Source organism: Python bivittatus, unplaced genomic scaffold, assembly GCF_059951505.1.
Source record: "Python bivittatus isolate LINGU-HERP-01145 unplaced genomic scaffold, Pbiv_v1 ctg000480_np1212, whole genome shotgun sequence".
Lineage (NCBI taxonomy): Eukaryota > Metazoa > Chordata > Lepidosauria > Squamata > Pythonidae > Python > Python bivittatus.
The window spans coordinates 23,901,597-23,921,928 of NW_028277075.1; the positions used below are offsets into that span (position 1 = coordinate 23,901,597).

General features: G+C 39.0%; 2 protein-coding genes across 7 annotated transcripts; one reads left to right on the plus strand and one right to left on the minus strand.

Moving 5' to 3' along the window:
• Positions 1 to 267: 267 nt before the first annotated feature.
• CCDC32 (coiled-coil domain containing 32) lies at positions 268 to 11,362 on the minus strand. Of its 3 annotated transcripts, none has more exons than XM_025167851.2 (4): positions 10,979 to 11,362; positions 8,229 to 8,487; positions 6,881 to 7,037; positions 268 to 2,470 (listed from the first exon to the last, which is right to left on the minus strand). In XM_025167851.2, exons 2-4 carry the CDS (start codon positions 8,473 to 8,475, stop codon positions 2,326 to 2,328), a joined length of 549 nt encoding a protein of 182 aa, XP_025023619.1. In that variant the 5' UTR covers positions 8,476 to 8,487; positions 10,979 to 11,362; the 3' UTR covers positions 268 to 2,325. The 3 variants fall into 3 exon arrangements, with proteins under 3 accessions (XP_025023619.1, XP_025023617.1, XP_025023616.1); XM_025167849.2 differs by having other exon boundaries at positions 11,156 to 11,361; XM_025167848.2 differs by lacking the exon at positions 10,979 to 11,362 and adding an exon at positions 10,722 to 10,968.
• Positions 11,363 to 11,690: 328 nt separating this feature from the next.
• Positions 11,691 to 19,639, plus strand: LOC103051268 (protein-L-isoaspartate(D-aspartate) O-methyltransferase-like). 4 transcript variants are annotated; one of them, XM_088145460.1, is made up of 9 exons: positions 11,691 to 11,999; positions 12,962 to 13,106; positions 13,987 to 14,091; positions 14,653 to 14,684; positions 15,425 to 15,529; positions 17,100 to 17,220; positions 17,859 to 17,944; positions 18,393 to 18,562; positions 19,378 to 19,639. In XM_088145460.1, the coding sequence occupies exons 2-9, from the start codon at positions 12,995 to 12,997 to the stop codon at positions 19,388 to 19,390; spliced, it is 744 nt and encodes a 247-aa protein (XP_088001586.1). In that variant the 5' UTR covers positions 11,691 to 11,999; positions 12,962 to 12,994; the 3' UTR covers positions 19,391 to 19,639. The 4 variants fall into 4 exon arrangements, with proteins under 4 accessions (XP_088001586.1, XP_088001587.1, XP_007430140.2 ...); XM_088145461.1 differs by having other exon boundaries at positions 11,691 to 11,906; positions 12,967 to 13,106; XM_007430078.4 differs by having other exon boundaries at positions 11,692 to 11,906.
• Positions 19,640 to 20,332: the final 693 nt, after the last annotated feature.

A 20,332-nucleotide genomic window follows, 5' to 3' on the forward strand; every position in this document is an offset into this window, starting at 1 on the left:
AAGTTTTAATGCACTCTCCCCTGTCCTTTTGTTGTTATAGTTTTTTAACTGTTTTTTAATGGTTGTGTTTGAATTATGTTGTTTAGCTTTGTGTTTTAATTGTGTATGTCACCCAGATTCACGTGTGTGAGACCGGCAGCTCTCTCGCTCTCTCTCTCTATATATATTGATAGATAGATAGATAGATAGATAGATAGATAGATAGATAGATAGATAGATAGATAGATAGATAGATAAAACAGGGCACACGATCCTTCAGTAGCCAGAACAATCTCCCCTCAATTTTTATTAACAATTTTTGGTGGCTGAAAGCTACAGTGACACAGTGACATCACTGAAGAGGGTGAGTTTTTCTTATAGTTTTGTGCATTTGAGTTTCTTTCTTTGATTAATAGCCTAAACAAATGTTTACATGCTTCATTTTTGCTATTTTCCACCAACCAAAGCGCACCTATTTCTCTGTGGTGCAATATCCTTGTGAGCCATTCCTGTTCTAAAACAACACACAAAGTCATCAAGTCACACCAAATTCATCTACACAGGAAGATATATTTTCACTGGACGGAGACAGAAGTAATCACAATCAACTTTTAAAAGGGTCTTAATTATACAAACAGACAATATACAGACTATGCAACTCCAAAATGTACAATCCATCATCCATAATGTATTACCAGACTCAGAAACATCCAGTTAAGCTAAACTTGAAATCAATTAAGTAAAGAAATAATATGTAAACGTCTCATGTTTTTAGACATTTTGTCTAATAAGTTTCTTGGACTCTTATTTTCTGATCCTTTAGTAAAATAGATATCTCTGCAATTTTGGAGAAGAAATAACAATGACATGCATTTAAAGCAGACATCAGAACTTCCAATCTGCATTCTTTAACTGGGATGCTGCAATTATTCTCCAGGCTTGAATTTCAGTGCAAAAGAAAAAAGAAAAAAGTGGAGGTATCATAGCATTTCACCCTTTTCCCCCAATATAATCATGTGCTGCCTTACTGTTAAACCAACCCAACTAGTTGTTGCATTCTTTAAAAAAATTGAGTTGTTTTTCTACTTTCTTAGACCAATGAAAGTAGCAGTGTAGCCTCTCAGATTTGACTACATAACATTGCCAATGGTAAACAATGAGATTCAGATGGCACTTGCCCTCAATTATTTCCTTATACAGCTGTTAATGATAACTTACTTGGAAATAGAAAAGCAAAAAAGGCCAATTAAAAAAAAGTCACCGAAGCAGCATATAATAGAGACTGCAACTAGATATTAAGAGGTATCAGAGGGAGAAACTGTAAAGGTTTGGTGATAAAATGGGGGAGGTAGAAGGGCTAAAGCTATGCTATGGCATGTAACTGGAGAATTACATTTTTCATGCCTTCTGCATGCACCAGTTCCCCCCCGCCAAAAAAAAGTGAAATGGGCATGTCAGGAGAGATATTACTAAAACTCACCCAACTCTTTCTGTTCTGCACTTATATCATACTTTGTTTTCTGCATTCAACTGATTGCTGCAGTTTTTATTCCACAAATGTTTCATGATGCATTGTCTTTTACTTTTTGCAGCAAGGAAAATAAAGAGGGAGGGAGAAAATGTGCATAGGTAACTAGTAGCCCAAACAGAAAAAAAAATATTTGAAAAGAGGGTAACATCAATCCTTAGATGACATGAATGGTTAAAAAAAGAAGTAAGCACAATAGAAAAAGACTGCACAAAATAGTACAATTTATGACTCAAAGCCTCTGCAGGAAGGGGGGGAAAGACCCATTTCACGCACAGCACTTCTTATGTTTTTGCTAGGAAGTGCTCCCTGATCTAAGGCTGAAACCGCAGTGGCTTGTCTTGGCTTTATCCAGAAAGTACGGTAGTAAAGGAGAGACGTTCTTCACTTCCCAGGGAACAAGGTACAGGTCTTCAGAGGGCTTTTTTCCAAGTTGGGAAAAAGATACGCGTGGCTGTTTCAGGGGACTTGTGAATGAGGAAATTACACTCTGCAAGGAAACTATTGCTAAGCATTTTTCCATAAATGGTCATTTAAGGGCAAAGTCTTCTCAGCATTTCAGGGAAGAGGATTTAAAACTGTTTGCCAAATTAAGTTTATCTACTGCATTTCTGTTTAGTCATCTTAACAGATCACGTACAATTAACCTTAAATCTGCAACACTATATGATTTCAAACCAGAATCTGTGCATTGCAAACTGCAGTGGAGGTCTACTTCACAAGGTCTATCTCAACCAAACCCCGTCACAGCACTTCTTTTGGTATTTTAACCCAAACCGCCAACAGCCACCTGGGCTGGAGGCAAAGTCCAAATGCATTCACTGTTCTCCAGGCATAGGCTCTTCATCTTCTTCAGCCTCTTGCTTCTCAGGAGGAGCTCCAAGGGGGATGAGATATTGTATCTCCTCACTACTGACTGCCACTTTCTCTGGTTGTAGCCAGCGTTTCAAGTATTCCAAAGTACTGAGAAGAAGCAGAACAGACAGGTTACAAGAGCAGTTTGCAGAAAATAAACATGCCAGGGGTGGGCAATGGGATGCCTGCGGGCACCAATATGAATTTCAGATTCTTCCCTGAATGTCTATCAGGCTTCCTGCACCAACTAACTTTTAAAAACAAAGAAAACCAACGTTAAGTTGCTAGTATGCTTCAGCAGATCAGGGTCTGTCTGACAAAGATCATAGAAAGATAGTTTCCTTCAGGGAACTAGGTGGTTTCTGACTGTCCATATCCATCATTTTTGTCACTAGGCAGATCTTCCAAGGCAGCTATTTTGTGAATATGCCCACCACGTGCTCTCAAAATCTCAAATGGGCCTGTAGCTGAAAAGGGCTAATTACCCCTGAAACAGGCTCTGACTAAACTATTCACCCATGTAACAAGGGCAGAATCTTTCTTTCAGCAATTCCTTCTCTGAAGACCCCACTGGAATCCCCACCTGGTCATGCTAACCATGATATATTCAGCCATTACAGTTTGGAAACAATGGTTAATGACTTATCACAATCCCAACTAATCATGGTATATTCAGTAACATGATTAAGCAGGTTATCACTTGGTGAACCAGGTCAGTTTCTCAACACAAGTTAGTTCACAGGGTTATTGCAATAGGGAGGAGAAGCACATTAAATGCCTTGACTCCTTTGAAGACAGGCAGGCTGTAATGCAACACTGAAAGTAAATAAACAAGGTAGGAAAACATGTAGAACACGGCTTTCAGAACTCTTTTCAATCCCTTAATACTGTAACAGGTCTATTGTGGGTCACATGACCAGGAATAAGGCGGGCTTAAGAACAGAACAGCTGGTAGCATTCCAAGCTGCTGTGCAACTGCTTCCCCATAGGGATGCATTGGTAAACTTTCTTCTGGATTCCCCCCCCCCCCACACACACACACACAACTCTTGGCCTGATCAAGCTTGATCTTTCTTTGCTGGTTTCTACCTACACAGGAAATCTGCACTCATTATTTTCAGTTTTCAGAGAGCTAGCCCGCTGATGGAAAGTGAGAATCCTGAGAATCCTAATTTCTAAATTATCTAAAGATCATTTCCTTAGATATTATGTTGGTTTGGAAAGCATAAGAACATAAGCAGTACCCTGCTGGATTGCACCCCTGGCCCATCTAGTCCAGCAGTCCTCCAGTGGCCAACCCACTGCACAGGAAAGCCCCCTTAGTTTCCCAGCAGATGGCCCTCAGAGGCAGTCACCCTGCCATCAAGGCTAATAGCCATGGATCCCCATGATTTCCATGAATTGGTCCAACCCTTTTTTTGAAGCCTGCCAAGATGATAGCCAGCACCACATTTTGGGGTGGAGAATTCCAAAGTGTAATTATGCATTTAGTAATGTCCTGATTCTTCCAGGATTCAATTTCATTGGTGACCTCTGGTTCTAGTATTTTGGGAAGGGAAAAATAGGTTTTCCTTATCCACTTTATCCACACCATGCATAATTTTGTACACCTCAGTCATGTCCCCTCTCATTTGCAACCTTTCTAGACTAAAAAGCCCTAAATGTCACAGCTTTTCCTTATAGAGCAACTGCTCCAGCCTTTTGATCATCTTAGCTGTCCTCCTCTGAACCTTCTCTAACTCTTCTATATCCTTTTTTAGGTGTAGTGACCGGAACTCGACACAACACTCTAAATGCGATCACGCCATTGATGTATATATAGGCATTATGATATTGGCATCTTTATTTGCAATAACATTTCTTATAATCCCTAACATGCTGTTGGCCTTTTTTACAGCAGATGCAAACTGTGTTGACACTTTTATTGAATAAGAACCAAAGGAACCCAATTTGTATTTGAATCCTGAAGCTACAAATACAAGCACAATTTATCTGAGAATCAGTCTCAAGAATCATGAACTGAATGAAGATTAAATACATACTGCAATGTCTGTCTGTTGCCACAGGCATCTGACTTGATAAAACAGAACTGTCAACAGCTGACAAGAATGCAGCAAACATTTAAATGTAATTAAAATTATTTAAAGCATTTTTCTTCAGCCAAAGGGACACTCAAGGTAGATTACAAAAAACTCTATCCCTGCTTCCAGATCAGTCCTACAACCTAAAAGACAGAAAATGCAAGGAAAGGGATGAGGAAGAATAAGATGATGATGATGATGATGATGGTTGGTTCATTTGCCCAGAGGGATGAAAGATACACATTCTGATCTAACTATAGTTAGCATCTATTCACAGCCAGTACTGGCTTGTTTTTTTTCTAGCCAGCTCTTTTCTTTCTTCACTTGCCACGTTTCTCTTTTTTGTTTTCTGTTCTTGAGAGCAAGCTTATCTTATTCTTTCCCTCTTTCTCTGGAGAAAGGTGGCTCCTTTGAAGACTCTCCCTGGTGCCAGTAAGATCCAAACTCTTTTCTGTTCCATATTATTAGGGTAGGATTCTGCTATGGCAAACTATTTTGTGGATTTTTTTCCAGGGGGTGGTGATGCGTAAATTTTCCCCATGCAAGTCTTTAAATGTATATTTCAAAGGGGGGGAAACTACCACTGCTTGGATACAATTTCCAGTAGTGTATTTCCTTTTCAAACACTGTGTCTCACAGATTTTTGATTAAGGCAAGATGAACACTAGAGATAAGACAAGCACTAAGACAAGACAAACATTATCAAGGCTTTGCTTGACATTAGTGTTGTTTATGCTGCTGCAAAGTTTCATGGGAGCAGAGCCCCCACATTTTCTCCCCATGGAATCCATAGCAGATTTTTTTTTTAACGTATCTGTATTGGATAATGCTCAGTATTCTATTTAAATAATGTTTCTGCCATGAACATTCAAAGAAACATACAAAATGTCAAAAGCCAAGCCAGGGCACTTCTCCCATAGGACTATAATTTAACAATGTCCATAGAAAAGTGGGAAACAAAACATTCACTTTTGAATCCATATTTCCCAGGTAACAGGGACATGGTAATTGCACAGCAAAATCAAAGACAAATTATAGAACTGGGTTTTTGCAAGACTAGAAGCTAACAGCTTGCGTGTTATTTCAACTTTCTTGAACAAAAGCTTCAAGATGTAAGTTGAAAATGTGCAGGTTTTACCCAATACATGTGCTCTAATTTGTTATTCACTAGTTCAGGGGCATGTTCCAGGTTTAAACCCATAAAGACAAAAGAAATTATTTTAAAAGGATACCATAAATTAAAACAACCTTTGGCTATCATTGTTAGTGATAACAGTACAAACAGTCTCACAGTCTCACTGTTTTGAAAATGCTAGCCAGCCCTCTAACAAAAACTGAAAAGAGGAAATATCGACCTAGTTACTTAGGGCTGAGGAAGGGCAGTAGGGAAGCTAGCAAAAAAGGGCCAGAAACACAGAAAAGCCAGCAAAGTATGGAGGGAAGCTGGGGGGGGGGGGGCGAGAAAGAGGGGGGGGTGTTTTTGCATAACATGTAAACAGAAGTGTATAGCTGTATGCATAACTGGATATATAAACATGTTTTTATCTTTAAAAAGAAAGAATTTAGGAGGAGTCCAGAATAGCAGGTACTGTGTCTGCTGACAAGCTGGAATCTCCACTTCACGTATAGGACTAAAGTAAAAGGAGGAGAATAACCCTACAGGGAAAGGCAAAAACACTTACCAAGTTTATGAAGGGTAAGGATATTTTGAAAATAGATGTCAGAACAGTTAAAGCAACAATTTTTTCAAAAGTTTTCCAGTAATTGAACATTGAGAAAGAATGAAAGAAAGAAGACAGATATCCCTGAATTACAGATTTGTGGTCAATAATTAAGATGTTGGACTGCAAGAAAGACCAATCAATCACTTGCTAGTCACTGTGAATTAATGAACAGCAAGCAGAAATTTTAATCTTTTGGGCCTGTGTTGCAAGCAGGCAATGAACCAGCTTTGCAAGTTTGAAGGAAAACAGAAGGGGAAGACAGCAGATAAGGTGGATAAAGAGGAGCAAAGAAATTACAGGAACGTCCTTGGAAGAGCTATCGGTTATACAGAGACATGTTGAGATGGTGAACATTTGTCCATATAATCACCAGGAGTCAAGCCTGACTCAGTGGCAGCTAACTTACAAGGTATCCAAAACGTATGCCATCATTTCACCAGACTAGCTACAAACGTTAGTCCCTAATCTTACACATGTGGAGATGAGAACATAAATGCATTGGGATAATCCAGTAAGCCAGGAGTTTTCTTTGAATTCAACTGGGAGCTCCTTCTAAGCATATTTTGAGCTGACCTTTAGTACTAAAAACATCTTTAGGCGGATCAGGTATAAATTAAGCCCCAGGACATCCTTTCTCCCATAATACTTGGCATTTCTATAAGACAAATATTTCAAAGGGCTGTATGCATAAAATCTTCATTATACAGTATTACCTCTCATCAGAATCGGTTCCCTCCATATAAAAGTCAGATTCAGACTTCTCCTGCAGAAACCTGTCCCAACTTTCTTTCTTAGCCTGAGAAAGTGTCTGCAGCATATCTTTGGATGTCACTTCCTGAGACAAACCCTTTATTCTCATTAATCTTCTCTCTGAGGAAAGAAACAAACTAATAAAGGAAAAATGCATCCTGCAGGGAAATGAAAACCAGTGGCCAAGTTAAACCCAGAAATGTTCAGTCCAGCTCTTGAGGTTTTGTATAAATTGTAATCACCATTTTAACACTGTGTGTATCCTGACAGACCTTGTTAATGTCACAGCTTCATGTCAGAGTTTTATTTTGTTGGGGATTGGATAAAAAAAAATCAGCATGTAGCCACTCAGATAGCCATCTTTTTTTTTTTCTTTCACTGCCCAAAATCCAAATTAGAATATGCTTTGACAAACCTGGGCATCAAAGTGGCATTTATATTTAAATAAGAAGCAGAAAGGATTTACATTCCTTGAGAGACTATGGCTCACCATTATCCCTAAAAATATTTGAAATGAGAAAACTGACAGATGATTACATGCAGAGCAGGCAAGTAGGAAATGGAAATCTTTATATTCTTCTGGAAGTTCATCTGCATTAAGAGAAGTGCCCATTCTTCTTCTTCCCAGCTGGCTAATAGATGAGTTAGATTTCCATCTTTCAACATGGTAAGTTACTGAAAAGAATGATGTTACATTCTTTGCAGGGTTTCATCAAGGAACAAATTAGATAAAAATGGGCCCTGAAAGATTTTTTTTCTCACATGCTCTGTAAAATTTCAGGTAGGAAATATGATATCTTATCATCACAAACTTCTCAAAAATAAAATGGGAATCTTTTTGATGTCTCAGAATATCAGACCATATCCAGAAAACGAGTAATCATTCATGCAACTGATGAACCTCACAGATGTGTTTATAAAGTACATCTGAATCAGGCTTATTGACATTGACCATAATCCTTTAAAGCAGTGCTTTTCAAACGTGGCAACTTTAAGACATGTGAACTTTAACTCCCAGAATTCCCCATCCAACATGGTGGCTGGGGAATTCTGGGCATTGAAGTCCACACATCTTAAAGTTGTCAAATTTGAAAAACACTGCTTTAAAATAAGTGGCTTTTTATTATACACAAATATCAAAAAAGACTGTTGACATATGGGTAGACTCACTGTTCTTTGTCCTATATGATCCTCCCAATAATATAATTATCTGTCACTGGGATTATAGGATTTGAAGTCTAACACACCCAGGTTGAAGAAAGCATCAACTCCTGGGAATATCCCTAGATCAGGAAGTTCCCACGTACTGACCTAAAGATGCCAAGTAGAGCTCTGAATCTTTCAGTGGCATCCAGGGCTTCTCATTCACTTGCAAAGAGGGGTCTGTTACTTCCACCTGATTCCCCATCACATGAACATAAGAATCTGCAAAGGAATCTGAAAATGCATTACTGGACTCTTCATTCTGGTCTGGATGTGGCAGAGATGAACAGATTTCGGCCCAAAGGTCCTGGCTGGAAATAGCAACCAGAGAATCAACACTTTCAGTCATGATCATGATGAAGCAATCCTGAAAAGAAAAAAAAAAAAGAAAGAAAATGATAGGTGAATTACCAGGTATATAACATCATATTGACATATATCCTTTTCTTTTACTTTGAGACCATAAGGAGAGTAAAAAGCAGAAGTTTAAGTTCTCAGAACTCTACTTATCTAAAATTCTTGGGGTCAATTTCTCCACTGTAGTGCATAAAAAACTTTGCTGACTCTTATATTTGCAGGGGTTTATGATCAAGATGCTCAGGGAATTTTCTACAGAGAAAGATTCAACTTTAAGCACTCGGGCAGTTCAGAGAATATTACAAACTGAAAATAAATCCTTAAACATTTATGACTCCACTGGAATATTTTCATTTTAGAGCAGGACTAACTGCATAATAAGCTATTATATATTTGTTGTGTTAAATTTCTAGAGGAAAAGGTGCAGCATGGAATTTCTATCATGTATCTGTGATTAATAAAGCTGGCCCATAGGCCAGATTGTGCCTAAAACACTAATGGGCATGAAAAAGCAAAAAGATACTGGATACAAATACATAAGGTGATGTAGAGAATTTTAAAAATTAATGTTCAGATGAAACCAGAACTTTTGTTATTAGGACTTATGGACAATCAACTAGAAAAGCCTCATGGACAATTAGTTCTATATATGGTAACTGCAGCAAAGCTATTATATGCACAAAGACAGAAGACTACAGAAACACCAATAATGGAGGAATGGATTGTGAAGATGGCTGAGTTTGCAGAAATGGCTAAATTGACTTGTTTGATTAAGGAGGAAACTGCAACTACTTTTATAAAAAGCTGGAAATCCTTTATAAACTTTTTGCTGAAAATTGATAAAAATGAACTGCTGATTTGGGGATTTATTGATTAAAAATATTTGTTTATGGGGATCCCAACCTGTGTCTCTGCTCTGATTCAGTACCTCCATCTTGCGGGGATTCATCCTAGCCTTGTTCTGTCCCTCAGTTTTCAAGCATTGGTCAAGATTTCCACCACATCTCCTGTTCAGCCTGGGTTGATATCAAGCAGGGTATCATCAAAGATATGTCACCCAAAATTGGTGGATGGCCTCTTCCAGGGATTTCATTTATGTTAGACAAAGTGAGGGAGAGGGTTGAGCCCTGGGGCATCCCTCACTGATTGTCACCACCCACTCAGGAAGGAGTGGAACCATTATGAAACAGTGCCTCTGGCTCCCAACTTTCACAAGCAATCTAAAAGGAGATTGCAGTCAATGGTATTGAATGCCACCATGAGATCAAGCTAGACAAGGAGGGGCACATTCCCTCCATCTAATGCCACCACAGGTCACCCACAAGAGTCATTTATGCCCATGCCTGAATTCAGAATGGAAGGAGTCCCAGATAATCTACTTGATCCAGGGCCCCCTGTAATTGTTGCCCAACCACCTTCTCAACAACCTTTTCTAAAAAAAAAAGGTTGGAAACTAGTCAATTGTTGTCCAAAACACATGGTTTGCGATCCATCTTCTTAGGCAGGGCATCTTTCAGTTCTGATAGCACCATACCACCTCCTCCCTCAACAGAAATTTATGACTGCCTGAACCCAGTTTTTCATCCCCTTACAGGTAGCTTGCACAAGACAGGGAAGACAAAGATCAAGCATATGTGTGGCAGAATTAAGGACTGAAAAAACTGCAAAGAATGCTGGTGTTGCCCTCACAGTGCAACTTACAGGATCGATATGCAACATTAAATCGATATGCATCTACTTTGATTCTGATATATCATCTCTAGAGATAGCACCAGAGAGTTGCAGGGCAAATGTGTGCTGTAATGTAGGCATCATAGACTGTGACAAAATGAAATGTTGGCTATTTATAAAATATATATTTATGAATTGTGGCAAGCTGTTGAATGCTTTGAATTGAAATTTTAGGAAAGTTCAGAGTACTCAATAATATTGTTTCCATAGAACTAGAAGGGACTCTTTAAGCCAGTGTTTCTCAACCTTGTCAACTTTAAGATGTGTGAACTTCATTTCCCAGAATTCCCCAGCCAGTATGGCTGGCTGAGGAATTCTGGGAGTTGAAGTCTACACATCTTAAAGTTGACAAGGTTGGGAAACACTGCTTTAAGCCATCAATTCCAGCTTCTGTTCCATGCAGAAATTTGGAGCATCCCCAGCAGATGGCTCCATTAACACACCTGAGCATTTCCAAGAAGAGGAATTCATCACCTCCCTCAAGAATTTGGTTCTGCTGTGCAAGTAACTTACAGTTTTGAGGTTTTTCCTCATATCCATGTTACTGTCCTCCAGATGTGTTTAGCTCTTCAAAAGACCCGATCGTGCTGGCCGGGAATTCTGAGCGTTGCAGTCCAAAATAGCTAGAGACCTTCCGCTTGGGGAAGGCTGCCTAAAAGTACTACAGTACTTATAAAAGCCTTTCAGCTTAAAAAATGGCTTTAAAAACTATACCCTGAACGACTTGGGCAAGAAAAACAGGATATAGACACACCGCGTGCCCCACATACCACGAGAGTGCATTGCCAAAATAGCACTGATGCGCCAATCTGGAGACACAGAAACGGAAGGCCTTCAACAATGGTCTTTCCAGGTGACCGCTGCAGGCATTCCTCCGATTCTGCACCGCGATGAGTCTTTATCCATCCCGCCCCCCGACTTGATCTGCGGTCTCAGCTTTCCCCTACCTGGAACGCCTTAACCAGCTTTCGCCCCTCCTGCGCGTGAGAATCGCCAAGAGCAGGAGACGGAGCGAGCGTGTCTCCCTCGCCTCCACCCTGGCCAATCAGCGAAGGCAGCAGAGACGTCGCTCAACTTTCTCTTTCTGCAGGTAAGAAGAACCATCAATCCCCAACAATTGAAGGTGGGGTCACGGTTTAATGGTTCTCCCACTTAACTTCTGGTTCCGAATGGCCGGTTGTAGCATCGCCCATGTGCGGGGCAAGAATGCTGGAAAGAAAGAAAACGCAAAGAAGGTGAGGGGGGGACACCAATCCGAGTGCTATCCGCACAGGTAAGGAGACAGCAGATTCATCCAGGGAGAAATACGGAGGTGGGGAAAAAACCGGAATTATTTCGTAGAAAGAAAATGAGCCTTTAATCTTCATTTCGTTTGTTTTTGCTTCCAGCGCCCTCACCCGCATATGGAGACGCCTAAGAGGACCGGAAGTGTCAAACGTCACCTTTTTATTTTATCTCTTTAAGGTAGTGAAGCCACTCCTCCGTGCAGTTAAAGGCGACATCTTGGAACCGGGCATCGCTTAGGGTGTCCGCGTTTCCTGAGTGTTTATGTAACCTCTGGGGCAGGAACCGCAATTCCTCCTCCTCCTCTCGAGTATCTTGTAACAAACAGCTGAAAAGGGCGGGGAAAGGCGGGAATGTGACGCCAGAAGGTTTGCTGCGTTTGTGCAGAGGAATCTGCCCTGTCACTTCGTGCTGGTGGGTGCTTTGAGGGGTCGCAGCTGCTATGGACCATGGGCGAAGGGGTACTCTGCGGCTCAGCGTGTGATGTGAAAGCAGAGAACTAGCTTAGTTGAGTAAATCTTGGGCAAGCATAGCATGGGAACACGGCTTCTGTTTCAGCAGTAGGGCTTTGAATTGACTGTGCTAAAAACCATGATTTTTCTGGCTCTTTCAGGTGTGAGGCGAAAGGCCTAAAGCAATGTTTCTCAAACTCGGCAACTTTAAGATGGGTGGATTTCAACTCCCAGAATTCCCCAGCCAGCCATGCTGGCTGGGGAATTCTGGGAGTTGAAATCCACCCATCTTAAAGTTGCCGAGTTTGAGAAACACTGGTCTAAAGGATACCATCAAGCGCAGCAGATGAAATTTCCTGGAGAGGAAGTTGCAAAGGAAAGCCACCCTGGAAGGATCCTCTCTGAAGCATCCTCTGCTGTGCTGGGGGAAGACTGAGAAAGGCTCACATGCCTCTCTCATGAGGGAAGGGGTGCCAGCAGCATTCGGGCTCCTAAACCAGATCAACGTAAGAGGAGTAATTTGAGCAGAGTTTGGAACCTGAAGCAGAAAGGCAGCTGAATTGTTTCTGTTCAAATACAGCATGATTTTGGGGGGTCTGTGGGTGTTCATGACTACCTAGAACTTTCAAATGATCTCCCATGGCTGCTTGGTGTAAAATAATCTGGTTGCATTTATAAAACTGTTCAACACTTGCTGAAGTGAAATGGTGCTAAAGGTCTTTTATTACTGTGATGCAAAATCCAAAATTCAGTCGGATTATTCTGTTGTTATTACCAGCCAAAGGGTTACAAGTGAACAAGCTTCTGAATTCATTACCAGTCTCCCTCAGGCAATGTGAAACTGTCTACTAACACTAAACTTTAGCAGCAAATGTGTTTTCTATTATTTATGCATGCCTCTGGGCATCTATTCTTAATCTCGGCTGCTTTCTGGCTTATGTAGGATTTGGTTTCTACAAAGTTTTATTTAAAAAATCTTTTGTTTCCTCTCCTTTTTTTCCCACTGTGACTGGCTAGGGAAGATTGGGAGCCCCGGTACATTTTTGTGCGATGAGCTATTTGCTGCCTTTTTCTGTTTTGCTAATGGGACTACTGCCGACTAGAACCATGGCTTGGACCTCAACTGGGAAGACACATGCCGAACTGCTCAACAATCTGTATAGTGAGTACAAACAGCAGCTTACATTCAGGACAGACTTCTAAAAAGCTGCTGAAATACCTGGACATTTTTGATAATTAACAATTCTGGTGGCATTGAACATTTGACAAATAAATGTCTTTTAACAATTATATTAGATGAAACAGTGCAACACTGAAATCTTAAATAGACTAGGGGGAGTTAAGTGGCAGACAATCCACCACTTCCATTCTAAGATGTATGGCTCTTCGCCCACCCCTTTTTTTTTAAGGACGGAAGGTCCCAACTAGGTAGGCAAAAGGCTTTCCTATTTTGCTTTTCTTTACTTGCAGTGGTCAAATAGATGGTGATGGGATTTTGTGTTTCCTCACAATTAGTGTTGAAGACACACTGCATAAAGTGCTGGTGATAATATCTAGCTATCATAAATAATGGCATTGATTGCTTTATTATCCATTGACTTACTTAATTTGGTTAAATGATGCGAGTTGATGGTCGTTGCTATGTCTTGTGAATTCGTTATTTATTTGCTGCACACAAAAAGAATTTTCTTTTTATGCTAGTTCTAATATTACGAAATAGAGGGAAAACCCTTGAAGCTGAATTATAGAAGTTTCAGGATACTGGATTTCAGATATAGATCATATTCCTTGGTATATACCTGATAGATGTTAGGTTTTACAAGAAGCTAAGAAAACTAAATTATGTTCTTAGTTTGACTTCTAACTAAGAAAATAATTCAGTTTTCTTAGCTTTTTGTAAAACCTAACATTCATAAGGTATATACCAAGGAATATGATCGATATCTGACCTGTTGCTGGTCTGAGCTGGTCTCCATTTTGTGACACACATGAACTTTATATTGTATAATAATCAATTTGTATTCACTTCTCTGTTCCTGTAGAAAATGGTGTGATTAAGTCCCAACGTGTTTTTGATGTGTTGCTGGCTACTGATAGAGCCCACTATATCAAGTATTTTCCATATATGGATTCTCCTCAATCAATTGGTAAGATCACAGACTACTGTCAGTTAATAAAAAAATATTGCATATATCGGAGACCACATTATACGTTGTTTTCCTGCTTGGAACCTCACATCCCAGGCCACTAAAGAGTATGGTTTTGTCCAAAATATTCTACAGGTAATATGAAGACTTAAAACATGAACCTTAATGTAGCAGTGGCCATATGGTTTCCTAAATCTACTTTTGGCAGCCCCAGAGCTGATTCTGAACCTCACTGCTAAAGATCAGTGGCATGATTACCTGCCAGCTTGAGGTGAAAAACATACAATAGTACCGTGGACCTTTCAAAGAGTTTTTAAAAAGAAGTCCCCAAATATGATTCTGTGAAAAGCCTAGGAAAACAAAAACAACAGCAGCAGCAAAAATCCTGCCCTCTGCAGCCCTCACCAACTTAAAAACTGTTATACCTGCACTAAAAGGTTACTCACTATCTTACACTTTTAATTGCCTGGGAGGATTGAGAAAGTGAAGGTTTTGTATTATTGCTTGAATTATAGTTCTTAACATGGGGGAAAACCCACCTTATTTATCATTTTCTTTCAGGATACAAGGCTACCATCAGTGCACCTCACATGGTAAGACACATTTTTACATTAAACAGTATATGAGGACACTCTTGCATTGAAGGTGTTTACTCAGTAAAGCAGACCACAAATGTAAGGCTTCATAGCTTTGCATTATTAGCCTATTAATTTACTTCCATACTGCTTACTCTGGTATTGCTATATGAGATTCTTTGTAATAGGAGAAAAAGGAGTTTTATTTATCATGAACTTATAACTACAGAAAGTGCCAGATGATTTGACCTAGAGCTTTATCCATATACCCTACCACTGAGCTATGAGACCCTTCCTCATGTCTTACGTACATCATTATTAATCCACATCTTCTGGACAACTTTGTGCTCCACATTGATACATCTCACATTGAGATGTGTGACACAAATCAATACAAATCTCTACTTTGATCATTCATGAAATTATAACCTAGCTATAGGAATCTCTCAGATTAAATATCTGCTAAGGTTAAGTTGGTTGGAGCTAACTTGTTTGTTCTTTTGCTTGAAAGAAAAATGGTACTAGAATATGGTAAAACTGGAGCAGAGATGAAGGGTTGTTGTGGTTATTTCCACCTTGCTGCCATCCAAATGTATTGGACTGCAGTCTCTTCCTTTCTCAGCCCAGCATGGCTGGTGATTTAGATGTGATGGAAATTGTCATCCATCTCATCTGAAGATACCAGGCTGGGAAGACTGAAGTACAGACTGTGAAAAGAGTTACCTGGAAAATGTGTACTGTTACGGTTGTTTCTACAGCATGCTCATGCTCTTGAGTTACTGAAGGACCATCTAGTGGAAGGAGCGAAGGCATTGGATGTAGGATCAGGAAGTGGATATCTTACTGCTTGTTTTGCTAGGATGGTAAGCAAAATGTAGCACTCTGTAACAAAAATATATCTACTTTTCTTCTTGCTACAGGTAAGAAGGCACACCTGTGAGCCTTTTTTTACAGTCAATATTCTGTAAAGTTGATGTATCTGGTGCTACTGCTGTCCAGCTATTCCAAAGTTTAAAATTTGAGTAAATTACATGGGAAATACTAACACGAATTTCAGTTCCACCCGTGTGTGTGTGTGTGTGTGTGTGTGTGTACAAAACTCCCATAGAAAATTCTTTTTAATTATTCCACTACTATCAGACCATATAAGTTTTAGCACTACAAAGAGAGGAACCAAAACTGAGTGTACTATCTATCTATCAATCAATCAATCAAATTTATATGGCCACCCATCTCACAAAAAGTGACTCTAGGTGGCATACAACAATCCAATAAAACAATTAATATATAAACAATCATTACATAAAACCATTATATAGTAATTATTAAAAACATTAACCACTATAAAAACAGAACTAAATACAGAAAAAGAAAATAATAGGTGAAGGGATGTTAATAATAGAGCCACCTCACTAGTTGACCTGTCCTCTGGGGTCCCCAGGCCTGCTGACATAACCACGTCTTGAGGGACCTTCAAAAACTCAGGAGTGATGAGGCCAATCTCACCTCTGGGGGGAGAAGTTTCCACAGTTCAGGTGCCACAGCAGAAAAGGCCCACCACCTAGGGCCCGCCAAACGTAGCTCCCTAGATGGAACCTGTAACATACCCACTCTGCTAAATCTAGTGGGACAGGCAGATGAAATCAGGAAGAGGTGATCCTGCAAATAACCCAGTCCCGTGCCATGAAGGGCTTTAAAAGTCAACAGCAGCACCTTGAATTGGACCCGGAAACAAACTGGTAACCAATGCAGCTTGCGAAGCAGAGGTGTAATGCGTGTTCTGCCAGAAACATACATAACTGCCTGTGCCACCGCATTCTGCACCAGCGAAAGTTTCCAGATGCTCTTCAAGGGCAGCCCCATGTACAGCACATTGCAGCAGTTCAGCTGGGAGGTGACCAACGCATGAGTGACGGTAAGGCCCCTTGATCTAGGCATGGGGGCAACTGGTGCACAATATGAAATTGTGCAAAGGCCCTCCTGGTTCCACTGAATACGGTGGGATTTAGTTCTGAGGTCACATTCATAAACAAAAAAAAACCCACCCTCACCAGCACTGGCAAGGCAGGCCACAGCACATACATAGAAAGCAAACCCCAGCTCATTTTAGTACTGAAGATGTTACCTAGCCGGGTAATGGAACATTTGCAAGAAAAGAACCAAGCTCAGAGAACCCCAAGGACTCCACATTCATAAGAATCACGCAATTTTTCCCCCCATTGGAACTGGAAGAAAAGAATGAGATGCAGTTCTGGAGATAGTTGCAAATAAATTGGCTATGAGTGTAATTGCCAATTACATAATCAGGCAATGTTAAAAAAATTCTAAATTCTATTTAGAATTAATGAATCTTTATTAATGAATTCTATTTTCTCTATAATAATGAATTTGAAGTAGTAACAGAGCTTCAAGTATACATAACTCCTTTTATAGGTGGGCCCCACGGGCAAGGCAGTAGGCATTGAGCACATAGAAGAATTGGTTCATGAATCCCTTAGGAATGTCAGAGAAGATGATTCAAATTTGCTTAGCTCTGGACAAGTGAAACTTTTAGGTAAGTTCTCTGCTTTGCAGCCATGGTACAAATTCTGTATTGGTTAAGTGTTTGCTGTTTTCAACAGTAGAGAAAGCATTCTAAAGATAATTCTTAAAATACATCTTTAAAAGCTCCATAGGTGAGTTATCTATAAACAATTAATTATCTCAACTTTGTCCAGTTTACCATAAAAAGAGTTATTATACAATCTGGAGTTTTGGTACACTGCTTCCCATATGAATTCTCTTCCATTTTACCCAGAAGTTCTTTATTGGATCCTTCTTGGAGTTCCTTCTTAATGAAGACTAAAGAGACTAAATAATAATGAATGGAACCTTTTCTCCATAATGGAACCTTTTCTCCGTATCCATAATGTGATGCTTCTATTTCAAAACAGACTTTTTTTTCCCCAGAAAGTCTTTGTGGTAAATGAGGCCTGGCCCTAATGATTAATCAGTTTGTGTACATCTTGTTCTTTATCTGTAATTTTGCTCTGCTGTTTTTGTGTTTTTGTATTATACATAGTTTCTCTATTTTGAATTAGATACTGTATTTTTAGCCACCTGTAGGTTTCATTAAAAAATGGATTGCACATGAAAAAATAATCATTTTCTTCCTCTTATAAAACCTTCACTGCCCATATTCTCCCTCCACAGTTGGTGATGGTAGGAAGGGGTATCCTGAAGAAGCCCCTTATGATGCCATCCATGTTGGAGCAGCTGCACCCACTGTACCAAAGGAGGTAGGAAACAGAAGGGTCTCTGTTAGCAAACAATAGCAAATGTATAAGTTTGCTTATCTGCCTTACCACGTATAGCAAACAATAATTGTGTCTGCTGTTTTCTAACCTTAAAAATCCCGTGTTGGAAGATTAGTCCTAGATAGAATAAACTCAGAAAGAATGCTTCATATATAGAGGCTTCTCATAAATTCTTTCCTTACATTTTGAGATTTAAGCTTTCATGTTTTAACAAAGCAAACTAAATGCTATACTTGTTAGGCATCTACCATAGAACTTTTCAGGGGCAAAGTATCATGTAGAGCAATTTGAGTTAGAAATAAATAACAAAGTTCCTGATTCTCAAGCAATACTCTATTTTTGCTACGCCTCCTAAGATGCTCAATGTTTAGCTTAATTTTTTCTTTAATCTGCCTTACCACGTTTACCGATTATTTTTCTGTATTACCAGTTGCTGAATGAGCTGAAACCTGGAGGACGACTGATTTTGCCAGTAGGGCCAGAGGGTGGAAACCAGGTTATGATGCAGTTTGACAAAACTAAAGATGGTCAGATTGTGGAAAAGCATCTGATGGGTGTGATATATGTTCCTCTGACAGACAAAGAAAAACAGTGGCCTCGGTAAAATATTAATACATTTTTATCTTTTTTAAAGTTACCTCAGAGTAGTGAAAATAATTTCTGTCCTAATTGGCTTTTGCTAGGCAAAGTAAAGATACTAATATGAGAGCAGTATCTCTGTAATGAAACCACTATACAAACTAGAATTGTCTTCTCTTAAGCAGACAAGGAATGAATATCTTAGAAAATAAAATGAAACCTCAAACAGAGTTTGAATTCATTATAATTTTGCCAAAATCACTGTTCAAAAATTTGAGAACCTCTTTGCAACTTGTTACTGTTTTAGTTTTCCAACATTTAATGCTATGAATACATGCAAACCTGCAAGTTGAGTCCTATTAAGCTTCATGGAACTTGCTATCCCAAAAGCATGCATGTGACTGGATTGCAGGTGTATTTGTAAATGTGAATTTACATATGCTTCAATTTAATATAGATGTTCTAAAGGGTTTTATTATGCATATTGTAACTGACAAGATTTAACAATTATTCCTGTATATTACTTTGAGTTAAAACTAACAATGGCAAAATCAGTTTAGTAGCTGAAAATAAACAAAGGACTGAGTGTTCCTGCTTTGCCCCTCCCACCATTCTTCCTTACCTATGCTTCCTTTAATCACAATTGTTTAATCCAAAACTGAAAAGCATGATTTAGTATCAATTTATGACTCAGAATCTTATATTCTGATTACTTATATGACACTAAAATCCATCTTTGGTAATATTTTTTCATTCACAGCCAAGTATTAGCACTGGATTTTAGGAAAAAAGCATGAATGTGTGATGTAATAAGTCAATTGTTTCTTTTTCTCTAGGGATGAATTTTAAAAGATTTAAATTGCTTATAAAGGACCTTTTGAAAGCCTATGAACTGTGTTTGGAAAAATTGATATTTGCAGTACAGTATATATGAACACTCATTTCTGCTCTTTGAAAGTAACATTTGACCTGTAACTGTAAGAACTTAGATGGAATTTGGAAAAAAAGCAAATTGGTTGATTCAAGATTAACAACACAATTCACAATTACAAATAATATTTGTGTGTACCAAAATAGAATAAACAATGGAGAGAGAAATCTGCACTTTCTGTGGCTTTTATACATGTGATAAGAAACGGTTTATTTGTGATTTAATATTTGGAAAGTAGTTTTCACATGTCTTGTTATTGCAGAAAATAGGAAATAACCTCAATTTGTAACAATTTTGTCCAATAATATGTGGATCTAATTTTAGATACAGCAGAACAAGTTCTGACCAAAAAATGAATAACTATACTTAATGGCCCACTTTCCTGTGGTCTGTACATATTTTTAGCTGGAGTTATATAACACTAGGCACCTGAAGGCACCTTGTGTCAAAAAGTGAAAGTATAAATTAGAATGAGCAAAAGTTTAGTAGATGAACATTTCCATGAGACTTAAACATCAATAGTTGCTGCCTATATCAAAGCATATTTTAGGGGATGGGTAAGCAAATAGACATCCATGCCCAGAGCCAAGGGTTGAACTTGCTAATCTAAATGGCTCCTTCTATGATTCTATGTACATCTGAATAACTTCCAGTAGTTCTGTATTCCCAATTCTTTGACAACAAAGAAAAATGCTCGATATTCTTTTCATCCATAAACTAGACTACTGAAAGGAAAAATGGGAGTGGGGGAATCAACCACATTTTTGTATAATGTGACTGCAATCTCAGTTGTGATAAATTCTATTAACAATCTGTTCAGAGATACCTTAATTCTACATACATACATATTTATCATGTTA